The following is a 27,831-nucleotide window of genomic DNA, read 5'->3' on the forward strand; positions in this document are numbered from 1 at the left end:
CCAGTGTCATTTTGAAGTCTAAGATCCATGTGGCTACTTCACCGGCACGTTTATCTCCACTAGAGGGGAAACTGTGGGGGGAGATACATAACGGGGGATGGAAAACAACAACACCATCATCACCAGAAAAATAGAATAATAACAGCGCTACATGTGCAGAACATTTAGTACCCAGGACATGCGATGAGAGGGCGGACTTGAATTAGGTGGAACAGACGCGGTCAAAAAACCAAGAGACTGGAAATCCAGCCGGTCACCGGCCGCTTCTGGGAAGACATTAAGAGTGAGGAGCGCAAAATAAACGTGAGTCTCTCTTCTTTTTTATTATTATTATTATTCCCTGATTTATTCCTTTTATCCTTACAGATGAAAGACTTAATTAAGGAGTTGACTGGAAATATAATGTGTACCGGCTTTCTTGCGCCTTCTGCTCACGCCCGGTTGAGTTAAAGGGAGACTTGTTATAAATCATAAAGATTTAGCTTTTATATGCAAGGTTTAAATAAAAAAAAAATAGTCAAACAGTCTGATGATACATCCAGTTGAGGTTGTCTCATAAGGTGTTCATGTTGAATTTGCCACACGTGTTTAGGGGATTTAAGGTTACAGCTGTAACCCCGGTGTGCTCTGGAAATTAAGGGTTTGATAAGACTCAACGCCTGTGAAGTGTGTTTCTGAGCGAGATTGTGTGTGTGTGTGTGTGTGTGTGTGTGTGTGTGTGTGTGTGGCAGTTGGCTGTGGTTCCCAGTGGAGGTAGATGAGGACAACAGTTTACAACCAGAACCCCTTTAGGCTTAGGTGTTTCCGCAGAAATTACAGGTTGTCTAGTCCTGTTTCTGAGAATTAGTAACATTGACTGGAGTTTATCTCTGTTGATTCTTACTCATTTTGAACCAAGTTGTGTATTACGGGATGTAATGGTAGCCTCTGACTAACTTAAAATATATGGGTGTTATCATACGTGTATTTAGATTTAGAAGAGTAGGTGAGATAGATACAGAGTCAGCCTGCTGACATGGACACGGGCTGTGACGAAGTCCCACAGATGAATCAGACTGCCTTAGGGAGACATTTAATGAAGATAAATAACTTCTTGTCCAAAGAAACTCTGACAAGAATAGGTTTAGAGGGTGACGAGTTATGAAAACAGTAAAGATTCATATCGAAGGCATCCACATCACAAATCCGTGCCAGTGTTGCAGCATTTCCAAAAAAAAAGTGATGTCCTTTTAAAAAACAACTTTACAAGATTAATTTATAACTCCGCTGTGATGTAGGCACGAGGTTTATAAAAGACATGGCAGACAATGCTCTTGCTTCAGGATGTCAGTGTGTATCGTGCACACAGTGTTCTCACATGGTTACATAGGAATCAACAGCAGAGTACGGATGTGAGACAGAATGTACAGATACACTATGTACGTCTGTGGATGAGGTGTTTGCCTCATTGTCTTCTGCTCCTGCATTCCTCCGCAGGGTATCTGAGTTTAGGTATATGTAATCTGCATGCCGTTTTGCCTGTGTACTTTGCAGTTGGCTTCTTTGTTCAGTGTTTCATAAAAAAAAAATGACATTTTGCACAGAGGAGAAGCAAAAAGTGAAATGATGACATTGATAGAATGAATAAGTTTTAATGATGTGCATGCATCGATGATGGTAATTCATGACACTATTACTGTTAAATGAAATGTAAGTAATTTAAGGCATGGATAATTTGAATATTTAAAAATCTGCTTATTATCATGAACAAATTTAAGCTCGGTTGTACGTGAGGGGGTCTCAGATTGGTGAACACCATCAGGCTTCGCCAGCGGGGAACTGTGAATAGAAGGAACATTGTGTTCAGACACACACACACACACACACACACACACACACACACACACACTCATGCACACACAATGAGTCGCATCTAAAATGAAATCCAAGAGATTTCAAAGACACAGCACAGGTGTTAAGGACATGTTGTTCTGCACGTGTGCTGAAGAGTTCAATAACACTTGATCTTTGAGAGTGGATTTTAAAAAGAAAGAGATAGATCTTTTTGGTTTTTTTACCCCATGGGTCGAGGCACATGAGCTGTGCCATGGCTTGATCTCTCACTATTACATAGATTTTTCTCACACTAAGAAAATAAGTTTATATCCATTCCTTGATCAATATCCAAAACAGTGATCTTATTGCCAAGCTGGTGCATCTGAGGCCAAGCTCTGTTGCTTCATTTTCATACAGGCCCCTTTAGAACTTAGTCATCACGGCACGATATCCAAATATTTGCACATGGTCATCAACAGCATCTGGGATGTCCTGAAAGTGAAGACAGGACAAATGGTGGAAAATCTAGGAAACTGATGTAGCTGCCGTTCCTCCCTCTCGAAACCCATTGCCCTCGAACAAAGTTCACAGCATCTCTGTGGAAAAATAAAGTGGTCACAGTGCCCTCTGATCGGCAAACTGCATAACCTATCCCTCATATTACTGGTCTTGAGGCTTCTCAGTAAATATGAACTTGACTTTGACTCAGATTGACAAGTTAAATATGATTTATTACCTAAACTTGTCCGAATGTTACAGAACATCCAGTGCAGCGAGCTTGAATGACGGCTGAGAGTTACAATAAGGTGTGATCTGATAAAAAAGAGTTTTGACTACAATGTAAGTGAGATTAACTCTTATCTTTATTTATATAGCAACGCAGACAACACAAACAAACTCAAAACAATACAATTCTACAATTGGTGGGTTAGTCTGCAAAACACGTGCGTGCATCATTTGTCCGATAATCTCTGCTTCCTGAAGACTCAACACTGTACGCTTCATTTGAACCTTTTTTAAAATAACTTCATTACATTTATTTAATTACATTTTTACATTTAAGTGCAACATTTTAAGCCCAAATTGGCTCTTTTCCACTGTACTTGTTGCACAGAACACTTGACAGTCAGTGTAGCATCTCTTTTCTCGTCGTAGATGTTACATTATCCTTTGTAATTGTTACTTCACAACTCTGGCCAAAAGTCCTTGCATTAGTAACATCCCAACACAGTCCCAGGACAGCTGTGAGTCGATGCTATCTGAGCAAGTGTTGACGACTCAGCTGTTGCATGTGATAATAATCATGAAATAGTGTTTGCCAACATGCTTAACATAACTAACTAGCTTTTTCATTGTCTTTAAACAATTTTAAGATTCTTCTGTCAGGCCTGACTGATGAAACGCCTGCAGCCATGTGTACTGAAGTAGTAATAATACTTGCTGACAACGATTGCTTCTGTAATGAGAGAGGCAACATTTAACAGCTGTAACACCGACAGATCATTGCAGTTTCATTGCTCTGGCAAAGCCGAAGGTTTTTCGTCACATGGAAGACTATCTATCTATCTATCTATCTATCTATCTATCTATCTATCTATCTATCTATCTATCTATCTATCTATCTATCTATCTATCTATCTATCTATCTATCGAGTTCGCTTGATCATTTTTTTCGGGATGAGAATTGTTGCTTTTAAAAGAAAAGAAAATGGTCTCAGTAGGCCTGAAAGACCCCAAAAGATTACATTTTGAGCTATACAACAACATCACCTGTTAAAACCAGACAATATGTAGTCTCATATTCTCATAATGTAACAGTGTATCACCACCGAACAGTCGTGATCAAACTGAAGATTTTGACTTGCCTCATCACAAACACAGAGGGATTACATGACTGTATTTATCAGTACAGACTCTGTGAGTGTAGTCGAGCCCACACAAGAAACACTAAAATAAATAAATAAAATAAAAAAATAGCAGTGGAAATATCTATATGAGTTTCTGCTGTGCTCCAGATTTAATTCTGGTGTCCGTAAGACATGTGGATGTTATTTATAGATTGACAAAGAGCACAAAGGGCCATAAACTAATAGGCTGGAACGTACTGTACTTTGGTAAGTGCAGAGCCTGTTACAAAATGAAATTACTAAAGTAAGCAACACGCTGCTGCCTTTAACATATTTATAGTCATGTAATTACTTCATCTGTGGAGTATCAGAATAGGTGCAGTTCAGTTGGGGGTTATTACAGTGCAAAGTATTGCGTACTGTGATCAGTGTTAATGTAGCTTTTGCTATAAAACTGTAAATATATCTCCAGTACAATACATGGATTCAGAACAAGCAGCCTTAAATAGCTACAAGTTATATAATATAATCAAGTTTACTGGGTGGATTATGGAGATCTTGTATTGATATTTTTGTCAGAGATCATGATTTTCCAGTCCGGCTCAACAAATTAGATTTTTTTCCTGTGCCATTTTTCTTGTGGCAACTTTGTCTCAAAGTGAAAACATGAGACATGAGGACATGTTATTTATGGTGCTCAGACTGCTAATACGTAGGTTTGTGTGTTCATCATTTCTACAGTGTTACTGTGTGATGCCCACATGCAGAAATGACCACTGATCAAGATTTGCCTATGGATTGCCAGTCAGCTACAGCCATATTTGCTGCGAAGGGCATTGATGTAACACCTAGTAAAGACCAAGGAGTTATCAAGGTATATATTGTCATGGCTTGAAATTAAAATTTTTTTATTGTAGGCGTACAGGCACAAGTAGGACTCATTGTTCCACCGTATGGCATGATCATGATTTTTGTCTGTTTTTTCTGGATCTTACAGCTTCAGTTTTTTCTGTAGTCTGTCAAAAAGTTTTCCTTGTTGAACTGGAAACTTGTGTTTCTTGTCAGATTGTGAAGCGTCAGGGGGTAGATGGAGAACAGCCAATGTTACGGGACAGAGTGACTGTCCACTACACTGGGAGGCTGCTGAATGGGAAGAAGTTTGACTGCAGTCGGGATCGTAAACAACCTTTTACCTTCAGTGTTGGAAAGGGTAGGTGACTTACTGTCAATCCTGATGGTGCCTTAGTGTACTCTTACATAAAGGACCATTGGGTAGGATTTAGGGCCATTTAGAGGTGAAGTTGCCTGATTGCAACCTCATCTGTCTACCCTGTCATCCCAAGAGTGAGGGAGAACATACGGTGAATGTGTGAAAAACGTGAAAGGCCCTGTCTAGAGCCAGTGTTTGTCAGTTATGGTCTACTGTAGTAACATGGGGGTTCAACACGTCTGTGAAGGTTCTCAGTTGTCCAGGTAAATTTTTTATTTAAATCCAAGTACATCCAAGTCCAGTTGCCTCAGATCTAACACTTCTTAAAGAATGGTGGTTCAACATGGCACACTCTGTGGGTCTCTAGATATAAAAGGCTAATTCTAAGATAACAAAAACATAACAATTATTTTTTTTCAGGTGATTATACACCAATGAAAACATAGTACCAAGCACATTTTATTCCATTTCTGCCATTTCCAGTAAATGGACATACTGGACCTGTAAAGAAATAGTTTGACATTTAGGAAACTATACTTAACTGCTCAGTTGCTAAGAGTTAGATGACCTTTGCTTCATCCACTCACAGGGCAGGTCCTTAAGGCCTGGGATATTGGTGTGTTGTCCATGCAGAGAGGTGAGGTATCCATGTTCCTGTGCAAACCGGAGTATGCTTATGGATCCAACGGCAATCCCAATAAAATTCCTCCCGAGTCTTCAGTCGTGTTTGAGGTAAGTGCGCCACGTCAGAGCTGCCATTTGTGCCGTGCATTAATTCTGCATCACACCAAGGGACCCTGATAATTTAGGAGCATGTGTCTGCAGTCTCTGCAGATAGAGCACTGTGGTCATAAAATTAACTGGTTTGTCTATTTTAATCCTTCTCAGTCAAGCAGTCAGAATAGTTCAGCTGCCACTCTTAGCGGTCTGTTTGGAGCTCAGTGGGGACACAGTTCAACCTTTCTCAGTTCTCTATGATCAATGATAATTATTATACAGATCAAAAAACTTCACATTACCCACCCATGTGCACATCTGTGTCATAAAAATTAATATTCTACATCCCATACATTTTCTATTATCAGTGCTCTGTATCATCGCTAACAGTAATCTGTGTCAGATGTTAAGTGTCATATAATCAGGTACTGTAGTAATTTACACAACCAGACATATTCAGATTGTTTGTTAATTTTTAAAAGGGGTATTGAAAGTCCTCTAATTTAGCACTTATAAGGAGCATGTAAATAATCATTAAATGGCTTATAACAGACTATAATGCAGTTGTAAGTAAATCGTGTTTGTTAATTGTTATTATTTGTCAAAAGCTACAACTTTTCCTCTAAGTAAAGGCTGGTTGAACCAAACATGACTGACTGAGTATAGTAAAACACAGTTGTATTAATATTAAATATGTTTTTATTGAAGAAGTTCTAATTCTGGTCATATACCTTAATTAACAAACTGTCTTTGTATCCATTTATGGCTACATTATGGTTAAAAAAAACATTCATCAAGTGTTTTGAACTGCTTATAAATACTTAAGAGGGACATTTAAACTAAAACATTACCAAATGTTGGCATTCACTGTAAATCCCAATGACCTTCTGATGGAACAATCATTACAAACTCGTGCTTTTTAACTCAAACTCATGCTTCTTTAAACAATAGTCGACATCTCAATGTGTTTTTGGAAAATGCATTTTGATGTATGACATCAAAAAATATTTTCATTTGATGGAAATGTGCAGCCATAAAAACACAGAGTCTTGGGTTTTGTTGTTTTATGGCTGCAGTTCATATTTACAGTCATACTATAACAATACTGTCAGACAGAGTAGATCATTGAAGATCATTTTGCAAAGCTACTTAAAAGGAATAGAGAGGGGGGGAGGGGGGTTATGTAGCTGAGAGCGATGTATGTAGCTGCAGGATCCATCATATTTGTCTTGTAATAGAGGCATGAATTGTTCTATATATATCTGATTACACAATCTATACTGTAGTCTGCACTACAGAAATGCACTTATACTGTATCTCTCATTTCTTTTTATTTATTTAATTTCCCTGACTTATGCGATGACTCATACTTGTTTTTTCAATTTGTTTTTCTCCTCCTACACCTACACCAAGTTAAGCCAAGCTATAATTTTATATTCGTTTTTTTTGTGTAGTACAATGATTGAATAAACATTTACAACAAAACAGATGGAGCTACTCAAGTTTGAAGGAGAGGTGCTTACCAGCGATGGCGGCATCATAAGAAGAATAAAGGTCAAAGGGGATGGTTTCGCTAACCCCAACGATGGAGCAATGGTTGACGGTAAAAACTGCTTCTTGTCTTCATGATTAAGTATTTCTATTGTCGGTTTACCAGATAACCAACACATTAAATGGTAACATTAAATTGTGTCATGATCTATGTCACACACAGTGCACCTGGAGGGAACCTGCGATGGTAGATTGTTCGACTGCAGGGACGTCACCTTTATTGTTGGCGAGGCTGAAGATAAAGGTGTTCCTCTTGGAGTGGACCGAGCTATGGACAATATGCAGAAAGGAGAGTGCTCTATACTTTACATAAAACCAAAGTAAGTTATTGAAAATGTAAAACGTGATAATGACATTTTAGTCTAAAGACCATGTGAAGGCAATTCCGAGATTTCTTTCAAAATCCAATATGTTGGAAAAAAGTTGCTGAAAACACGTGAAAAGACTTACAGATGTATTACTGAAATGTGGAGTTAGAGTTTTCAGTCCAGGATTTTTTGGGCGGTCCTAAAAGGTGGCTCGATGACACGCTGAGGCCACCCTAAGCATAATCCCCCCCCCGTCTCCCTAACCCACAACAGTATAAAAGCCTTCAGCGTGTTAACATCTGTGCTTCTCCAAATGCTAGTTATTATTCTTGTTTACACTCTGTTAATAGCTATTATTTAAACTTCCTGAACACAAAGAGATGAAGAAGATGCTGATTTATTTTTAAAAAAGATCTGAAGTTTACTTGTGTCGATAACAGCACCTCCCTCGGCCGTGCTGCTGGTGTTTTTTTTGTTGTTTTTTTTTCAAAATATACAAACATCCAGTATTTCAGCAGAATCAGCTTTATTGGTTAAGTATGTGTACACATACAAGGAAGTTGCTCTCAGTGTTACACACAGTTCAATTTACAGGAAAATAGAAATAGACATACAGCTAAAAATAAAGACATTAGAGCTGAACAAAAATAGGTACAAATAAACATCAGGCTATGACATGAATAGGGGGAACATAGTTGTATATATAAATACATATACAATGCAACAATGACCAACAACAACAGTCTCTATATACAAATAGTGCAAACAAATAAACAATGGATGGGCAATGTAATACTAGAGCTGTAGTCAACCAAGGAAAATATACTCTTCTCCCAGTCAATAAAAAAATCTTCATGTTATCGCTCCACAAACTAAACTGGCCACAGTTCACTGAGTACACTCTACCTGCCTGCTGCTAATTAATGCTAATCAAAGTTACACCACGTTGCCAAGCAAATAAATATACTGGCGAGCAAAGAAAGCATTAATGTTCACATGCATGCTTTCTCTTGACTGTCCCTCAAGATTACAGTATTAGTCCAACATCACCCTGGGGAGTACCACGCAACACGCTATGGCCAAGTTTACAATGCTAACCAACAAACCAACAGCTTACAAGTTTTTATACATTGTTTCATTTAGTTTGTAGCTAAGTTAATGTTAATTAACTGTTGAATTGGGATAAGCAGTCTCCGTTAGACTGGGGAAGTTCAAAGTTGTGAAAACAGGGGTGTTTTGACTTCTTGATTTATAGGTCTTATCATCGAAAACATATGATTATTAACACAGAACCACATTTGTTGGGTAAAATACTTCACTTTATAATAATATAAAATATTATTATATACATAATCAATTCTTCCTCCTCCTATCACTCAAAAATAATTTGATGAAATGTCACTCCAACACCCGAAAATAATGGATTAAGATAATTAAGAAACTCTTTTCTCCTCATAAAACTAAGACCAGTGATTGTTTGACCAATGAGAATTTGATCGGACAAACGCATATTGGTTGCTCAATATGTGATTGTCCGACCAAATTCTTATTCTCATTCAGTTGACCAGAATGTGTCAGCCTTTTGTAACAGATTACTTTATATAGGCTGACATGGAGTGGTAAGTTATGTGCAGTAAATCCATATTGTATGCATGTATACTGTATATATATATTATATACAGTATGCAGGATTTATTTAACAGTGTAGGCTAAACATATAATTTATAATTTGTAGATTATTATTATTACTCTTTATTATTGTGGTGTCCGTTGGATCAAACTGTTTTTGTGTCAATGCTGGTACTGCTACTATTATCTCCTCAGTAATTCTCAAATAGTTTTGACTGACGGTTATCTGAGTAACAATGAAAGCCTAACATTTGACTTATATCGCATGAATATGGTACTGATGTTGGTTTAGTCATCTGCAATGCTCAAAAACTTAATGCACGGTACTTTTAATGTCTGCTGTGGTCTAAAAAGTGAGATATTGTTGTGACCTTAATCCAGCTCTCTCTATTCATAAACAACACAGACAAGAAAGCGGAACAAACAAGAAATCGAGCCATACAGCCAAAAGCATGTCGCATCTTTCCCCTAATTAAAAAAAATATAGATATCATAGAGAAAATGGACAGAAATAAGGGGGGATTGTAAAAATGAATGGGACACATTGTACTGCCCAAACCACATCATATAACTGCCTTAACCCCACCCACACCAGCCCTCCCTATTATTCCCTCGGGCATGAGCAATAAAAAGTACTGTGTTAAGTACTCGAATCATGCACTCTAACAATTCAAATTGAGAGTTCATGCCAGCGAGTAGTTAAGTAACACAAAGTCTGAGATAAGAAAACTATAACGTGCTATGCTTCTTCAATGTAAATGATAAAAATCCACATTTATCACACAAGGGGAACCTTCTTATATATTTATATAATCAATTATTCTTCTTGGGATTCGGGACAAACAGGCTGCACATTATTGGTTGAAATAAATCTTGTTTATTTCACAACGCACATTTGCCATCCAAGTTTGCCAAATTAAGGTTCAACAGTTCTTTTTTTGTTTCCAAGTGTTCTCATTATCAATATGCTCATGCTCTGTCGTGTTTTTTTTCTTTTTCTTTTTTCTTCACAGATATGCCTTCGGAAGTGAAGGTAAACCAGAGTACAAAATTGGACCAGACAAAGACGTCATATACGAAGTTACCCTCAAGGACTTTAAAAGGGTGAGCTGTTGTCTACTGTTTATGTGTAAAGAAATAAACTGTCAGAGTGGTTATGAGTGTGGTTTTGGTTTGTTTTTCCGTTCAAGACAAACAAATTGAAACACACAAAGTTCAGTGTATGAACACAATTTACTAATTTTCTGTTATCTGTGTCTCTAAAAGGCTAAAGAATTCTGGGAAATGGACTTGAAAGAAAAGCTGGAATTGGCAGCGGGACTGAAGCATAAAGGGAATCAGTATTTTAAGGTACAGTGGGCATGCTGACTTTTTATCTCAACAAACTATTATTTTTAATGTTAACATGTTCATATAATGGTGTTATTTTCCTGTTCCTATTAGGCAGGACGGCACTACCAGGCAGTCATTCAGTACCAGCGCATCATTACCTGGCTTGAAATGGAGTGTGGTATTGGGAAAGAGCAGCAGAAGAAGATACGGGACTTCATTTTGACATCACACCTCAATTTAGCGTTGTGTTTCCTGCGGCTAAAGGAGTTCTCACAAGCAGTGGATAGCTGCAACAAGGTGAGCTGATGATTGTCTGTATTTAAACACCATTTAATGTTATTACATTGTCTCTCTGTAGCTGCTAAATGTTCTGAATATTATCTTCATTAATTTCTCTCTCTATGTTTCTGTGTGTGTGCATAAGGTGATTGAGCTTGATGGCAGCAATGAGAAGGCTTTGTATCGCCGTGGAGAAGCTCATCTCCTTCGTAACGAATTCAGTCTGGCCATAGCAGACTTTCAGCAAGTGCTGCAAGTCAACCCCTCAAATAGAGCTGCTCGTGCTCAGATTTCCATGTGTCAGAATAAGATTAAGGAACATCATGAGCACGACAAGAAGACCTACGCCAATATGTTCCAGAAATTTGCAGAACGGGATGCCAAGGTCTGTGAACTCATTGTTTTTGGCTAAATCAGACTGACTAGATTTTGTTTTCTTTTCTTCTCTCTTTTCTTCAACTAAGTGTCTAAATTATAAACACTCACTTTAATTTTTAATTAAAAGAAGCAATTAAAACTCAACTCAACCAAAAAATATTGAATTTTATGACCTACAAAAACTGTTGTTTAATTTGCAGGTATTTCCTGATGTTACAAATTACTTTACAAAAGTAATAACTTAATAAAATTGGCACCTAGTCCTCATTTTTCTATTTTCCAAAACCCATTGTATTTTATTTATGTATCCTTTGATAAGTACAGTTTAGTTGAGGGACTTCCCAACTCTTAAATTTAATCTGTATTTCACCTCTGGTGAGCTTAAAAAGTCTCCAGGCTTTTTAAGCTCCCATCACGACCTTTAAATTAGTTTACCAAGTTTAGCAGTGTGGGGGTCTTTGGTTAAACGAATGGTCAGCCATTTTCTATATCATGGTGAGAATTATTGATGCAATTGAAGGACATCCTTCCCACCACTACCAGCCACATGGCCTGTAAAATGTATTGCTATTCATGACAGGTTTCCCTTCATTAAACTATATTAGATTTTTTATGTCTAGGTAAGTTTTCAGTTCCATTTCACAGTAAATAGTCCTTGTGTAACACCCTCCTGTGTATCATTATGGTTTCTTCAGTGTAATGCTGCCCTCTAGTGTTCATTCATTGATTTGTTGATTTTCTCAGCTACCAGTGGAGATTCTCTTCTCTGTTAAAAAAGAAGAGAATATCTAAACACACAATGCTAATAAAACAAAAGGCACAATTTCACGGGACATGATTTTATGAATCTTTTTTTTATCAGTCTAATGACTTGCCTTGCCAGTGGTTTATCTCACACTGCTGTAATCAGTCGCACTTTGTCTCTCCTCAACAGACTAGGAAGACGAAGAGGAGGCGGGATGACAGCACGAGGAGCAGCATGAACGGGGAAGTGGGCATTAAACGACGGCGGAGGAGTCAGGACTGTCCATCGTGATGGTGACATTTGAAAGGGAGAAAAATAATGACATGCCTCTCTTTGCTTTCCAAGCCCAGGGAGCAGAGGCAGGAACAAAGTTGTACATAAAGGCCTCTAATCCAAACCTCTTTATCCCCAAATCCAGCGTTACCATTCCTGCATATAAATCAGAGTGTTAGCAGGGACATTTGCAGGACAAACTGCATTTCCCCTGTCACATGGACAGTGCAACTGCCAGGACGCACGATACAATGGACTTAGGACTGCAGAATCAGTGAGTTAAGACTGGTCAACTCTTCTACCCCCCCAGACTTTTATTTTGAAAATCTAATTTATTTCTTCAAAAACACAGAGCAATTTTATTTTATTTGTTGTCATTAGGTTTCTGTGTACAGCTGAGATGTGCCTCCACAGCCTCTAATTCCAAAGCTGAACTCTGACTTGTATTTGGTATTTGCTCTGTTCATAAGGTGCTTGGGATTAAGACTTGAAACCTTGCTAGTTTTATTTTTATAATGTGCAATATGTACTTTGGATAAAAAGTGTAACAAGCCCTGTTAGGTTAATGACATTTTAAAACAAAATCATGTTCAATTCTACTTTTCTTTCCAAAAATAAGAAAAGAAAATTGATCATAACTTAGCCTTGAGTCCTAAAAAAAATATCATGGTTGTAGGAAAGCCTTCATTCATTCATTTAAAACTGATAATACAGAAAAATAACAATACTACAAATCCAGAATTTAAAAAAATTCTCCTCCAAGCAGCTGTGGGTGAATGTTGTACCACAGTGACTTGAAAAATACATGTTGCTTTTTGGATACAGAGACAGTCGAGGCTCAGCTGACCAAAAGATGAACCATGACTGAGTTCAGGAGGCTTCGGGGTGTCACTGGTACCTGTTCAGCATCGTGGTCCCTGCTGTGAGGGAGCATAGCTGAGGCAGGGCAGGAGCCCTGCTCGTCTAACTCCCATTAGAGTCCTTAAGTGGGATGGTCAACACTTACCAGTCATCATGCCCATGAAAAATGTTCTTTAATGTCTCAATAGAAAACGAGGGTTACTGTACTAAAATACAGACATTTTTGAAAGAAACAAACAAATTTTTACAGGGGAACAATAGCAATAGCCAATTTTATCTTTATCACAATACACTTAATTTCAAGGGTTATTAATCGTGGACCATTATATTGAATTCTAATAGTAGGCCTATACGTTTCTCTTTAAATTCTGTGAAATGGCTTCATGAACTTATCTACTATCATCTGTGTACACTGACAAACCTGATGGCCCAGTAGTTGTGGATGTAGTGGATCTTTTATCTGCCTCTGTTACTTGTTCTCCATCCTGCTCTTCTTCTTTCTCACTCTCCAGGCCTCCATCTTTTGTCTTTCTTTTTTTTTCTTTTCTTGAAAAAAAAAATTGTGTCCTTTCTTGGCTTCCTTTTCATCTCTTTGTTCATTTGCGTTGGCCGAACACATCACAAAAATCCTGCCTAATGGTTAAAATACTGCAAACACTTCAAAGTACTGTACATGTATGTCTAATAATCATTAACTGCCTCAGACTGCTTTTCAAAACCAGTGCATGCTCCTGTTCTCTGAACAGGTAAGAAATCAGAAGCATTCGTCAACTCGGTTACCATTTTCTTGCTAGTAAAAACCAGAGATATGTAATAGACAATCCAAAAAAAGAACAAAAAGTAATAGAAATATGGCTGATTAATGTCATAATGTAAGTCATGCACCATATTAGCCAAAAATTACATTTTATATTACCGAAGAACAGCAAAACCCACTGTAGACTTTGGCAGGACTTCACACACACCAAGTCCATCTCAGACAGTGCAGAGTTTTTAATCAGAATACTCATTGCACAGGTGCTTCGGTTCGTGCCATGAACTGATCCGACTACTATGAACTAAAACATTGTTCTGCATTCATTTAATGTTCCTACTTACAAAAACATTAGAGTGACTTAATAGGCCTTAATTGCCCCTTCCTTCTAGAACCAGCATTGCAAATCAGTACATCTTTTTTAAAGCCTATAACAGAACCTAAACTGTACTGTAACATTCTTTAAACAAAGATGAGAAATTATTTTACTACGGTCATGCACTAAGATAATTTATTCATCAGGATGAGTCTTGCGTTTTATCCGTTAAATACATAACGTAGTGCAGACAGTGAAGCCAGTCTGGTGCAGGTGAAACAGCTGATTGACGGTGGCAGCTCCAAAAACTTACATTACACAAAAAATACAGAATATATATATATAACATCAAATGTTTCCACGTCTGAGCTTTGGTGGATTTTCGTGACTGATTACTCAATGTTTTCTTCTTTTGTTGTACTCATTGTATGTTATATCTATCAGCTAACTGTATAAACAGCATGGCACAATCTTCAATGCACAAAAAAAAGTTCAATAGTTCAAAACAATACATGCAGCATTACTTCTACTGACTGTCAAAAATACTTGTAATTATGATTCAAACTTCCCACAAAAGGAGGCTTTTGATCATAAAAAATCAGCCCATTCCCGCCTTTGTACTTGACAGAGCAGAAGCCCTTGTATTTATTCTGTGAGTGCAAGTGGGAGAAGAACACACAAACCGCAATTAAGCTTTAAAGTCAAAACCACATTTTTCTTTCAAGCTTTCACAAATTTCATGATTTTTTCAACTGTGGTAATGTGATCAACTACATACTTTTATATCTGTGTAGTTCTTTTTTCTTTTCTTTTTTTTTGCCTCAGTCTTGAAACAGATGTCTCTTTCTTTCACTGCATCTTTTTTTTTTTTTTTTTGTTAAATGTATGAATGTTAGTAGATAGTAGACAATGATGCACTTTGGTGACTGTCAAGCCAACACTGTTATCTTTTCATGAAAAGTCAGGATGAAGTCCTGACAAAAAATGTTTTATAAACATTGGTTGGTTCAGAATGAAAACCTTAGCTGTCTTAAATATTTTGTGTAAAAAAAAAAAAATCAACAGTGTGTATGTGTGTGTGTGTGTTAATATATATTGTTGTATGTTAGCAAGGTTTTTAAACAGCTTATTGCTAAATGTTTTTAAGTACTGCTGGCTCTAATCAATCAATAATTCAACATTTTTTACAGTGGAAATGAGCATGAAGTACTTTTTTCTAGCGGTTATAAATTGTGTTTAAGAATATACAGAATATTTATCCCCCCACTGTCAACTACGAACAGATTTCCAGGCCTCTTGCCACCCATATCATCGATAACTGCACATTACATTTTGACAATTTTGACATAAAGAAACAGGGTTAAATACAGCTGTGGCACATGAGATTGACTTTATTAGAAACTGAAGTGTTATGTCATACAAAATGTTTACATGTATACAAAAGATTTTCACCCTGTAAAGAAAATTATGATCAGTGTTTGGGCATTTATGCAAAAGAAATATTTTCAGACAAAGAAAAATACATAGGGTACCTTTGTTCATGTCTTCTTTATATATTTTATTTTTTATTTTTTTGCACTTTAAAAGCATTAAATAAATCCAAGAGTTGCATTTTAAAGAAAGGTGTCATTCTTCACAACACGACATTGACATTAAGATAGCAGTAGTGCCATACAAATGGGAAAATTATGGTAAAGTTTAACTTTATGTAATGCTAAAATAGTTTGAGGAAACATCACAGTTAATTGTCTGAACCTTATTTACAACAGATTATATGAATTTCAGCTTTGTCTTTGTCTTTCAAGACACAGATCATCAATGTGAATCAAAGTTGCTCATTTATACTCAAGTCAGTTATCGTTCACCACATTATTTTCAAACCTGCAATAACTGATTTTTGTTGTTTCCTTTATATGCATGCTGTGAGCACAACTTTTGGTCTCTACCAACTCCTGAAGCTGCTACATGCTTTACTATATAATACAGTTAGTCACTTTTTCTGCTCTTTGGTTCTGAGCAGGTAATACAAAGCAGGTTTTCAATGAAAACAAGTAATAATAAAGTTGAGGGCCAGACAAACAATGAGCTGAAACTGTTGCTAAATTTCTGTAGGTTCATCACTTAGAGCATTACCTTTCACATTATTATTTTGTTTTAGTAATTTCATACATTATTACTGAAACATTAATATAGCCACTTTATTATTTATCCTCTTTATTTTTGTCAAAATTGGTTAATCTAAGATTCAAAGTTCATTCTTGACCAGTTGACAAAACAGTCTCACTACAGTTTGGTTGGCAGTTACTCCAAAGCTTTGGGTTATACTAATCTGTCACCAGGGACGAGGAATCTTTAAAGGAACACTGGGTCTGAATTAAATTCCCAGCCCTGTTTGAGTGGTACAACCTTTACAAAAGTACAGGAAACTTTGATATATGGTGATGATGGGTTCATTGCTGCCACAAAAAATCTGCAGCTGCAAACTGACTATATATAGTTTGTTTTTGTGTGCAGACAGAAGATTGAAACTCATACTGTACGATATGGGAACTAAATAAACCTTTTAGTGAGGTTTCTCGGCTATTGTTTCCAAGGCCAAGAATGAACTTTGAGTATCAGTTGTAACACGGTTGAAAAGATGCTCAATAAACATGGAAAATTCCAGATCTACAATTTCACAACAATCAGACAAATACCATCTGCTGAGGAAAACCATGTGATCAGATCAAAAGCCGACAGACTAGATGTGTGGTATTACATCTTTGTTTGAGAACGTGTTTTGGTGCATTCAAGGATGTGACAGTTTATGCACTGTAACTCCTTTAATGTGGTGTAGTGTTCACAAAAGAAATCAGTTTTTGCCAAATTACTAATAATGATTCAACACTTTTATTATGTAAATTACTGATTTTCATGGTCTAGAAAAAAAAAAGGTCAGAAATTATAATGAAACTTTTCTCCAAGACAAAAACAAAGTGGTAAGTGATCTTTACTGAATGTTTGAAAAATCCATGACACCCATTAATACTTAATCGCGTTAATACTTGATTGCCTCATTTCTAGATAATATATAAAGAATGATTAAGAAAGAATGATTTAAAACACCAAATTAAATTATGCACAGATCCTATATACACTAACATTTTGATTAGCACTAACATTAAGCTCACTGGTTTTTTATGATGTACTGTGCAAGAGGAAATAAAAAATGTGACCATTTCAATTTAAAACAGTCACACATTTTCTGAAATCTTTTGAAAACAGACAAGGAAAAATATCATATCACAGCATTTTTATGTTATAAACTGAACTTTTGCCACAAATTTCAATCATATATGATGTAAAAAAAAAACGATACAAAATAATACAAACATCAACCGGCAAACGTGATAACTGATTTGTTCTATAAAAGCAGTGTTGTATAAAAACTGTAAAAGCTCAAAATTGAGACTTCATTAAAAATATATCTATGTAACTCTTAAAAATATCTTTTTTCTGATTCTGACGTTTCTCTTTTGTGCTTCCATTATGACAATACAACTCACTGACATTTCCATTTTGTTGTATCAAACCCACAAACACAAGTGAGCCGTTCTATACCTGCGGGAGCCGTAGATTACTTTATTTACATTAGCAGAGAGCTCTGTAAATGTTGTAGAGCGGGTCACAGAATGGTGGCTCAGTCGGCTCAGGTGCACGCAGTGTCTAAGGCTGGATTCTTCTTTCAGGTAACTGCTGCTAACTAATTTATTTATGATTTACACTGACAATTTTAAATTGAATTTATGTTTCACAGTGACCTAAAAGTGACTCAAGTATTCAATCTGTATGGCTTTTTTGGCACGCGTTTCTAGTTCAAACTAAAGAAAAACAAAAAACTCATATAGACTCTACACTTTTTCTTCACATAAGTAACTATTTAAAATATCAAATATCCATTTGAATTTGAGTGTGGATGTTCATTCATGACCTTTGGCTCTTGAAGATAAAAGTTCAGGTCCAATTGCTAGTAGCTGAAACAAGTGAGTAAGAGATCAATCAGTTAGCTTATAGACAAATCTGCTGTAGATTGAAGTACCTGTGTGACTTGTAGATTTTGAAAGGCGACGGTTTGCCGGTTTTGATTGTTGTATATTGTTGTAAGTCGAATGTCTGTTGTTGATCTTTAGATGTCCCCTAAGGTGTCACTATTTTCTGACATTTAAAAACATAAAATACAAAAATCACTTCACATTCCTTTAGTGCAGTGATTGCTGATCAGTGTTTAGTATATCTGAAACTGCTCCAGCTTTTCTTTAGGGTCAGGAGATGAGGTCAAGCTGAACAGTTCAACAGTTTTCTTCTCCAATTTTTCCATAGGAAGGTCTTCAGCTGGAGTACATAATATGGAGATTCTCTAACAAAGGAGAACATAGCTTTTAATAATAAAAAAAACAACAACACATGACTTTTGTTGACCCAATTGTAGATATACAAACTGCTCACCTGCCGTAGTGTACCGGGGGTGATGCTGACATTGTACACCATCCATAATGGAACCATGAGTGTAGAGGAGAGAGTGAACCACCACCCAAGAGCATAACCCCACCATGGATACGGCGTTGTGTTGTTAAACTTCAGAGGAGTGTATTTGACCAAGGAGAAAATGAAAGTACCCTGAAAACATGGAGAGAGCAGTTTATCCATCCACAACCTCTCCATCTACAAGCTACCAGTCCATACTGTGCTCTATACTTGGACTTGAACTAGCCAAGCTTTGCCTCTCCAAGCCAAGTCCCTACAGGCTGAGCTATATAACGTAGCAACTGAAAATATAAACATATTTAAGCAAAGCAAATGGGGTTGTTGACAAAGTAACAGTCTAATTTTATTTCTTTTTTACATAGCCTACTTATAATACCGGAGCTATAGCTCTACATTAAAATACGAGAACAATGAGGATGCAGACCTTTTGCCATCATGCAGCTTTTAGCACGATAATGTAGGAAACATTTATTATTTTATTTTATTTACCAAAACATGTAGCTACACCCAGCCTACTACTACTTGTATCTCAAATCAAGGAATCATGTTTCACAAATCACCTTTTTTCAGGTGGTTAATCTGTCACCGTTATCACGGTAAACGTATGTGCTTTGCAAGAGTGAAAGCTTGGCAGATAGACTGGTATATTAACTGAGACTGCAACTCACCATGCATACTACTGGAGTGACATATTTCAAACAATACTTAATCAGAGGAAAAGGCCTGTATCCAATCATGTCCTCAACGTTGTCATAAAACCGGTCTGCACCTGTAAGTAGATGGAAATGCTATGGTGAGGGAATTCAGCATCACAGTGAAGAAACAATGGGTATTCATCTTGTTTATTAACTCACCATACACCCATCCAACACACACAGACTGCAGTATGGCAAAAAGAAGTAGAGTCATCCCACTGCAGGCGTAGTAGTCAAACAGCTGGAAGATGTACAGTCCACCCTGTGTGTGATTTGGGACCTCAGTTAGCTTTTATGTTATACTATCTTAACAGAGGAAATACATATTGTTGTTAAATTAGTGATCTTACTTCTGTAACCATCACGAGGCCAATGGAGAAACAAGAAATGCTGATGACAAGTAGAAGTATTTTCCGTCGATGGCCGACGTGAAAGAAGGAAGGATTCACGTCAGAAATTGCTGTTGTTAGAGCTTCCAGACCTACAAACTAAAACACAAATCTCCCAGTTACAAAATAACTCTAGGCATGCTGGTCACATGAAAACTGTAGGAATAATTTCGTAATCATTTGGTAAATACTCAAGAGAGAGCTTATCTCGTACAAGGCTGCACAAACTTCTAAATTAATTATTTTTAAATAAACTCACCCGGTCAAGGCAGAGGACCTCCTACCATGAGTCAGGTTTTGCTCCAGGTTTCTGCCTCCTAATAATAAGTTTTTCCTTCCTCACTGTGCTCATGGTGGTAATATGTTAAGTACGTATATGTCCTGAGTGTACTATTATGATTTGGCACTACAGTATATAAATAAAACTGAACTGATACATTTGGCTAGTGTTTGATCTATTCTGCTAACTTACACATTGACATGCAAACATACAAACAAATAATAAACATAAATAAACATACAAACAAATAATAAACATAAATAAACATACAAACAAATAAGACCAAAACATAACTTTCCTGATAGAGGTGTCTCGCTCAGAACAATAATTTAAAATCTCTAAAAAGAGTCAGCTAACCTCACTGTCCAGTCCCAGTAGGATGATCATAATAAAAAAGAATATCGCCCAGAGCTGAGGCAAAGGCATCATGGCGACTGCTCGAGGGTAGGCAATGAATGCCAAGCCAGGACCTGCATTGAGAATAAGATGGTCAAAAGAAATAATGGGCGTCTGGTTATTTTTCTGCCGTTGAGTCAAAATATTTCACTAAAACTACAAAGCTCAGTCATTTAATGGTTCATTAATTGTATAATGCATTCTGTTAGAACATTTTTATAGTCTCACCTGACTCTGCCACTTTTGATATGTCTGTGTTCTGCTCATATGCCATGAATCCAAGTACAGAGAATATGGCAAAACCAGCTACAAAGCTGGTCCCACTATTCAGAAGGCACAAGTACACACAATCCCTAAAAACAAAGACAAAAAATGCATTTTATACTTCTTTATTTTGGATTACATTCATAAAATGTTCACATTTTTCACTCTGGAGTCAGACAACACTAGATAACTCAAACTTTTGGCACGACTCCTGAATCACTAGAAATATTTTTGGAGGAAACTGGATGGGGTTTTCTTTGTGTAAACCACTCTGAAATATTTTGCCTAACATGGGCATTGAAGCGGGTCAGATGTTCTGGGGAACATCTCAAAAGGTCTTGCGTATCTTTAGTGGTGATGTTTGGAAGTAACTACATTGTGAAGGTGCTGAGGTCTATTTTGAAATTTAGTTGAGTATTATGTAACAAACATGTTACCTTTCTTTTGTCTATATTGTCTTTTTTGTGCCATTTTTATAATTCAATAGTTGTTCACTGGTCTACTGAAGCAATTAACTGGGAAACATTGTTGGAAAGTGCTCTTTGTGTATATCTACAGTAGACTTATTATATTAAACTTACTTGTAACAGTTATTGTTGTATTTATTATAACTGCCAAGGGCAGTTAGACACCCAATGCAAATAGCATAAGAGTAAAAGATTTGTGTGCCAGCATCCATCCACACCTGCAAGATAAACAAAGGACATATTGTACAATAAATTACATATGAAAGTCCTTTCCTGAGTGTTGAAACTCTACAGTGAATCTATACTTCATGAATATTTGCTAATGTTTTACGCTGTTCATTTCAAAGGGGCAAAAAACATAAGGATGAAAACATGTATTAGTAACCAATTCTTTCTCTGATTTCCCCTTAACTTTCCATGAAAGTGGCTTTATTCATTTACAGTATGTTATACGTACGAAATGTGTGCACGTCAGCATTGAAGCGGCAGTAGGTTAACTAGAGCCGCATATTAAAACAGAGAAGTTGTGAAATCTTGCTCATACCTGTGGGTCAGTGAGGCGGGATGGATCTGGGTAGAGGTAGAACTTGATCCCATCTAAGGCCCCGGGCAACGTGAGTCCACGAACAAGCAACACCACCAGCATCACATATGGAAATGTTGCTGTAAAGTAAACTACCTATGGAAAAGTAGAGGGCCGGAGGGTTTGTAGTGACAGTTTATTGGCAGCTCAACAGAATGGATGTTATGATATGTATCATTGTTTCCTAGTTTTGACTTTCTTTGTTTAGTGTGTTAGCATGAACCAAAGTGTTAGAGAAAATTTTAAATATGACCTGATGAAAAGTTAAAGGATAACAAAAGTCGATGTAATAAATTAGCTAAAGTCCTGTGTCATGACTGACTCACTGTTTAACCTTGTACAAACACACCATGTTCTTTGTAAGTACTTCAGGTTGTAGTGACAGGCATTGTGACAGGTATGACATCGTCATCTTGTAGAAATATGTAATTGCAGTATTTCAGCATTCCACTCCTAATTCATTGCCCTGAAGCAGTTTAAGAACTGCTTGTGCATAGAAACGTAGAAAAGTGTTGGCCTACCTTTCCAGTTGACTTTACTCCTTTCCAGATACAAAAGTAACAGATGATCCAGGACAACAGAAGACACAGAGCCAGCTCCCAATGTATGCTGCCTAACTCATCCACACTTCCTGTGACCTTCAAAATTCTTCTCCTGTAAATAACATTTTCAGTTATAGTTAGACAAATGTCACTTTCAGCAATTATAGTCATATTTCTTTTCTTTTTTTTAATTCATACTTACTCCCAAAACTCTCTCACTGGTGAAGTTGCATTTTCGGCTACAGTCCAGTTCAAAGAATGAGCCCTTCGATCAAACTCTATGCAAGTGTCTGTTGCAAAGACATGTTGATGATGTTCAAACAAGGCATCCGAGAACATAGACACACATATTTTCAAATTCTTTTGGAAACTTTACAACTTTTTTAAAATCATTTTCTATATTGAATGAAGAGACAACCTATCTATCCCTTTTTCTTTTTATTACTGCATGTAAATTATGCTAGTGTTTTATTTTATGTATTTATTTTTACTTTAGGATATTTCCACATTGCCTAGTGTATTAATGACACTACACTAATATGCAGCATCGGAAGGAAAAAAATCTGACATTTTTAAATTAAGTAGTTGTACATGTCTTGTAAAAAATAGTCTGGAGGCCAATTGTGACAATTTACATGTGTGCAGATATTTATTTTATTTTTTGGGGGGGGAGGGAACAATATATCAGACACAAGTTATTATCTGTATTTTGTACGTCTGGAGGCAGTCTTAAAGTATGATATGTAACATGAGATGGACGTCAAGCCAGGCAAAGCAAACCTGACACATCAAGAATAAAAATGTTTTCATGCAGCTGCACTCCAGATCCAAAACCATAATCACAAAAGAGCCCAAAATCTGATTAATTTCTAGAGTATTCAGTAATTTGACACTTTACCCATTTAAACTAAACATTATGATTTCCCTTAACTTTGTGCAGATGCAATGACTCATGATTGCACTAAAGATTCATAACACGTGTTTGTTTCCATGATTACACACGTTCTTATCGCATCCTGGGACCTACTTGTGTTCCAGCTATTTCTGCAACTCGCCCAGGGGAGTTCAGAGTGGAAAGAGAAGAAGAGATACAGGAAAGCCCATGCCAGTATAATGATGTAATAGATACTGGAGTACAAAACAACCACCTGATTGCCATAGCCCATCCCTGAAACAAACAAACAAACAACGTTATATCACAAGCTCAACTTGAACGTAAACATCTAATCATTAAAGCCAATGTGGATGTGATGGCTACAAAAACAAGTAAATTGTCATAAGTACCAATATTAAAATTCCCTACATCACAGCAGCACATCATTGGAGAATTGGAAATGTGCTTTTTCACTCACGTACACATATGAAACCATTCTCAAACTCATTCACATACTGTACTGAATAGACATACACATACTAGTAAAATGTGCAATTTGCACCTTTGTCAATATTTGTCTGTTTTATTTTATTTATTATATAACATTACTGATATACTTATGGATCTTCTTACGGCTTGCATTTAGATAATTATTAACAAACAAATTGTCCCTTTAATAATTGAATTTTATGTTCTACTTTAAAAAATCTTCGCCAAACACATTTACACTTAAATACCTATTTTATTTGATTTCATATTGACACACGGATAATAATTTTAGATCTTTACCTTCAAAAAGGGGACAAATTTTCTTCCAGCAGGTTATACTTCCCTGTTTGGTGTACTGGCCGAGAGCCGTCTCGAGGAGAAACAGGGGAATGCCGCATGTAAAGAGGAAGAGCACATAAGGGATGAAGAACACCCCTTGAGAAAATGAAGTTAATAAAAATAATCTTACTCTTGCAGCTTTTAATTTGAACTCAATATGTGTTTCTTTAAGTTTGACTTATCTTATTTATTGTGTATTTGTACTCTTCTGTGTTGTTCCCAATATAAATATAATAAAACTTACCTCCTCCATTTTTGTAGCACAGGTAAGGAAACCTCCACACATTTCCTAGGCCTATGATCTGTCCTGCAACAGCCAAGAGGAACTCAACTTTGCTTGACCACTGTCCTCTGGCCGGGGTGCTGGGTGCAGGATGGGCTGTGCCCTTGTCCAGCCTGAACTTGACCTCTGGAACAAAAGGCTTCTCCATTGCACTGTAACAAAAGAAGGGTTAATAAAGGGTTAATAGGGTTTATCTTTGACAGGCAGATGCTGCAGAACTTTGTGTCCACAAACTATATAACATTTATAACGTCAAAAGTATGGTTAAATACCTTTAAATCATGGAGTGTGTATTAACTCTAATTGTTTGTTTACATTTTAATTTGCAGTAGCAAATGAAAATTCACTTTCTAGTACCAAGTAAAGTCCATGGCCTAAAGGGCAACAGCAGGAATATTGTCATCGCTTAATCACTGCATATTAATGTTCAGAATCTGCACAAAGCAAACAGTCTTGCTGCATTGGGTCAACAGAGGGTCAGTGCTGCTTGACATAAGGATAATTGTTTCATCAATGTTGCTTTTGTGCTGCTGGCTTGAATTTAATGTGGGAGTGAAGTGAATAACTTGGAAAAAAAATTGTATGTTGGAACAGCGCAAAAGCAGCAGCCACGATCCATAAGAACCCGAGCAGGATATCTTTACAGCGCTCTCTGCTTGCTTATGACAATAGTGTTTCTCAAACACTTGACTTTAACTGTAATTAATTTGTATTTACATGCTGTATATACTTGCGAGTATAAGACATTTGAATAAACCCCTGTTAAATATGAAACAGATTGGAATACCAATAAAAATATTTGTTATGTCTGGGTTCTTTGGATTAAAAAAGTCTTCGGGTTAAGGAAGTAAATTGCTGTATGTTGTATATCTTTGCATAGGTTTGTTAGTTAATTTATATAACAACAATAAGAAAACATGACTAGAATCATATTAGGATAATGAAGCACTCACTGTAGACTGACTGCCTTGTCAGTTTGTAAATTTGTCACAGAGAACGGAGCCTATTGTCAACCTTGGTTTAGTATACAGTAATGAGTGGATCTTCAGGACAGCAACAAGGTGTTCTTCGAGGTTGAAGGGACTCTTTAAAACTACTCTAGCCAGGGTTGTGACCACCATGTTCAAACATTCTGCTAAACCTGACAATAGCAACAGAATGACTGTAGGCATCCTTATAGGAAGGGAGAAGACAGATTATATAATCACACAACACACAACAGCAACTTCAACCCTGGAAGAGGAATTCTTTATCTCAAGGACTCTTCTGCGTGAGAAGACACTACTTTAGACATAAGACTATCAGCCAAATATTTTACCACTCGTTTGTCATACTGACACTCTCTACTTCTGCATAAAGTGACAACAATGGTGTAACCATAATAACTAATTAGTCTGATAAGATTATTGGCTGGTGCAGCAACAACAACAAAATACAAATGTGACCCAGACAAGTTCATGGTCCAGTACTTTGTTTTAAACCTATGATTAGTAGTATGTGTCATCTCAGTGTAGTCAGTAATCAGAGCCCTGGGAACCAGGGAAAGAGACACAACTTTGTGTATATGTATATACACCTGTAAAATGGACTGGTACACAAAGTGATGTTGTGCTCTATATCAGCGCTCACAAAACGACTCTTGTCCAATCAGATTACTTGGTCGGAATTAACTGTTGTATAATGGGATAATACATAAAACTGACTTCATGAAACCTCAAGGAGCCTGGTGGAAAATTACAAGGTGAACATGTATAAACAAGAAAAGGAGGAAAGACTTAAAGGGGCAGTGTGTAGCATTTAGTGCCATCTAGCCAGCCCTGAAAAACAGGGAAAACACTGAAAACAGGGGAGGGGAGATGAGGATTAGCAGCGTCCATAGATGTAAAAGGCTCAATCTAGGGTAATAAAAACTCAAATTTTCAGGTGATTATCATATATACTGTTTTACTCATTCCACTGCCATAATCCGTAAATAGAGCCTTCCCCAAAATCTGACGCATTGGACCTTTACCAAGCCCACATGCTAAGAAAAACTGCTTCTCTATGGGCTGAAATATGTGCCACCAGAAACTGAATTTGAATCATTTAAATTCAAATTTGAATTGCTTAACTTAAATAATTGTATTAAAAATCACATAATTTGAATTTATATTGTTCAATTTGAATCATTGCATTGAAAAACTGGAGAGTAGAGGCGGCTGCTATGTAGCAGAAACTGGCACCGGTAGTAAAGTAATCCACGGTAGTACTGTTGTGTAGAATTTCTAGTATAGTAGGAACCGTTACGATTTGGCACGGGGTACCGTGGGTATCGTGGGTATCGTGCAACTCAAGTTGCCACCTGTCCCGTTTCCCCAGAATTGTTCTCTTTTGTCATCAGCTGTCCCAAGGGGGAAAAAAATCTCTCCCGGGACACAATTTGTCCCGTTTTTGGGGGGAAATTTTAAAACTTTATTTGGTTTGGTTTATTTATCAAGGTTCCCATGCTTCTGTTGCTATTTAACTGTCTAGGGACAAACCCGCCTAATCATTACTAGGTGGGATATTTTCTTTTTCAACCAGTAAGTGATTATGACGTATTCTAGCCAATCAAAGGACTTTGGGGTCTTGTGGGGGAGGGACAACAGAGAGCAAGAGCTGTGTATGTAGAACTGGGGGCAGGGAGTACACAGGGCAGAGTGTCAGAATAACTTCATAAATACTATTTCTATTGAATGCCTGGTTCCCCTCAACCTTCTGCAGGGTCTTTGCTTTGCTAAGTGCCCTGCATTTGCTGTCAACAACGTCTGGTGGGTTTTCAAAAATATTCTATTTGCTCTAAATGTGACCAAACTTGGCTATGTATAGTTGCTTGGTTCTGTGGTTTCACCTGGAAAACAGTTTTTTGTTTTGAATACCTGACAATCCCAGACCACATCTAAAAATACATTATACATTTATTGTAATATATCTATATCTATCTATCTATCTATCTATCTATCTATCTATCTATCTATCTATCTATCTATCTATCTATCTATCTATCTATCTATCTATATAATATTTATTACTTCCATTTTTTGTTTTGGTTTCTGTTTTTTAGGATTTCTTTAGGATTAAAGCTGCACAATGTGGTCAAAGTTACTTTTTGAATAGTTCATTACTATGCAGTATGTTCAAATATTTGTACCAGAGAAATGTATTTGTTTTAAATGTGTGTTTGTAACAGAATAATCACAGAGCAGCCTGAGGTGTTGCACCAAACAAGGGGAAATAGCTGCTCTCCCTGCAGCGTAACCAGTAACCTTTGGCCTACATATCCTACAAGCTACCACAAAAGCCCAGCTGTCACTAAACTGCAAAGACACCGTTTGTTTCCTGTTCATGAAATGAAACCACACTAATGTACACATAATAATTACAATGGTAAAAACATAAAGACATAGAAAATCTGCTTGTCTCTAAGGTAAAGGGATTGGTCAAGAGTACCTGATTATGATGGCTTCACGTCAGTAGTCTGTGGTGTTATGCTTCCATTTAAGCCTCAGTTGGGATTCATCTGGTGCCTTTTTAGGTAAAATAAAAGTCTAGATCCCCTAGACTCCCCAGAACAAGTGTCCGTTTCAGCTCTGACCATGAGTGAGCCCATGTGGAGATTTGAGAGAGCTCTGTTTATTTGACAATAAAGGGAGCAGAGGGAAAGAATGAGAGA

At 36.9% G+C, this 27,831-nt stretch overlaps 2 protein-coding genes across 4 annotated transcripts; one reads left to right on the forward strand and one right to left on the reverse strand.

Annotated features, from left to right (window-relative positions):
* fkbp5 (FKBP prolyl isomerase 5) lies at nt 1-15,633 on the forward strand. 3 transcript variants are annotated; one of them, XR_003462410.1, is made up of 12 exons: nt 1-303; nt 4,404-4,536; nt 4,728-4,872; nt 5,462-5,604; nt 7,078-7,192; nt 7,304-7,460; nt 10,091-10,181; nt 10,344-10,427; nt 10,521-10,706; nt 10,834-11,073; nt 12,001-12,358; nt 12,910-15,060. XR_003462410.1 is itself a non-coding variant. In XM_010746309.3 (11 exons), exons 2-11 carry the CDS (start codon nt 4,432-4,434, stop codon nt 12,100-12,102), a joined length of 1,368 nt encoding a protein of 455 aa, XP_010744611.1. In that variant the 5' UTR covers nt 1-303; nt 4,404-4,431; the 3' UTR covers nt 12,103-15,060. The 3 variants fall into 3 exon arrangements, 2 of the variants coding, with proteins under 2 accessions (XP_010744611.1, XP_010744613.1); XM_010746309.3 differs by having other exon boundaries at nt 12,001-15,060; XM_010746311.3 differs by lacking the exon at nt 4,404-4,536 and having other exon boundaries at nt 2-303; nt 12,001-15,633.
* Nucleotides 14,875-27,831, reverse strand: LOC104931322 (sodium- and chloride-dependent GABA transporter 2). Its single transcript, XM_010746306.3, has 15 exons — nt 27,609-27,831; nt 24,102-24,292; nt 23,819-23,953; nt 23,183-23,323; nt 22,358-22,445; nt 22,135-22,267; nt 21,575-21,709; nt 21,145-21,248; nt 20,528-20,652; nt 20,261-20,373; nt 19,585-19,722; nt 19,394-19,496; nt 19,208-19,308; nt 18,501-18,671; nt 14,875-18,411 (listed from the first exon to the last, which is right to left on the reverse strand). Exons 2-15 carry the CDS (start codon nt 24,286-24,288, stop codon nt 18,280-18,282), a joined length of 1,806 nt encoding a protein of 601 aa, XP_010744608.1. The 5' UTR covers nt 24,289-24,292; nt 27,609-27,831; the 3' UTR covers nt 14,875-18,279.

This window comes from Larimichthys crocea, chromosome VI (genome assembly GCF_000972845.2).
Source record: "Larimichthys crocea isolate SSNF chromosome VI, L_crocea_2.0, whole genome shotgun sequence".
NCBI lineage: Eukaryota > Metazoa > Chordata > Actinopteri > Sciaenidae > Larimichthys > Larimichthys crocea.

Excerpts from the sequence above, each read along its gene's own strand:
- LOC104931322 (XM_010746306.3), bottom strand. The coding sequence starts at position 24,288 with ATGGAGAAGCCTTTTGTTCCAGAGGTCAAGTTCAGGCTGGACAAGGGC. Across the intron at positions 21,249-21,574 it reads CCCGCCTCACTGACCCACAG|GTGTGGATGGATGCTGGCAC; the intron begins GTATGAGCAAGA and ends TTTATCTTGCAG. Across the intron at positions 20,374-20,527 it reads ATCAAAAGTGGCAGAGTCAG|GTCCTGGCTTGGCATTCATT; the intron begins GTGAGACTATAA and ends TTCTCAATGCAG.
- fkbp5 (XM_010746309.3), top strand. The coding sequence starts at position 4,432 with ATGACCACTGATCAAGATTTGCCTATGGATTGCCAGTCAGCTACAGCC. Across the intron at positions 5,605-7,077 it reads AGTCTTCAGTCGTGTTTGAG|ATGGAGCTACTCAAGTTTGA; the intron begins GTAAGTGCGCCA and ends ACAACAAAACAG. Across the intron at positions 7,193-7,303 it reads CGATGGAGCAATGGTTGACG|TGCACCTGGAGGGAACCTGC; the intron begins GTAAAAACTGCT and ends TGTCACACACAG.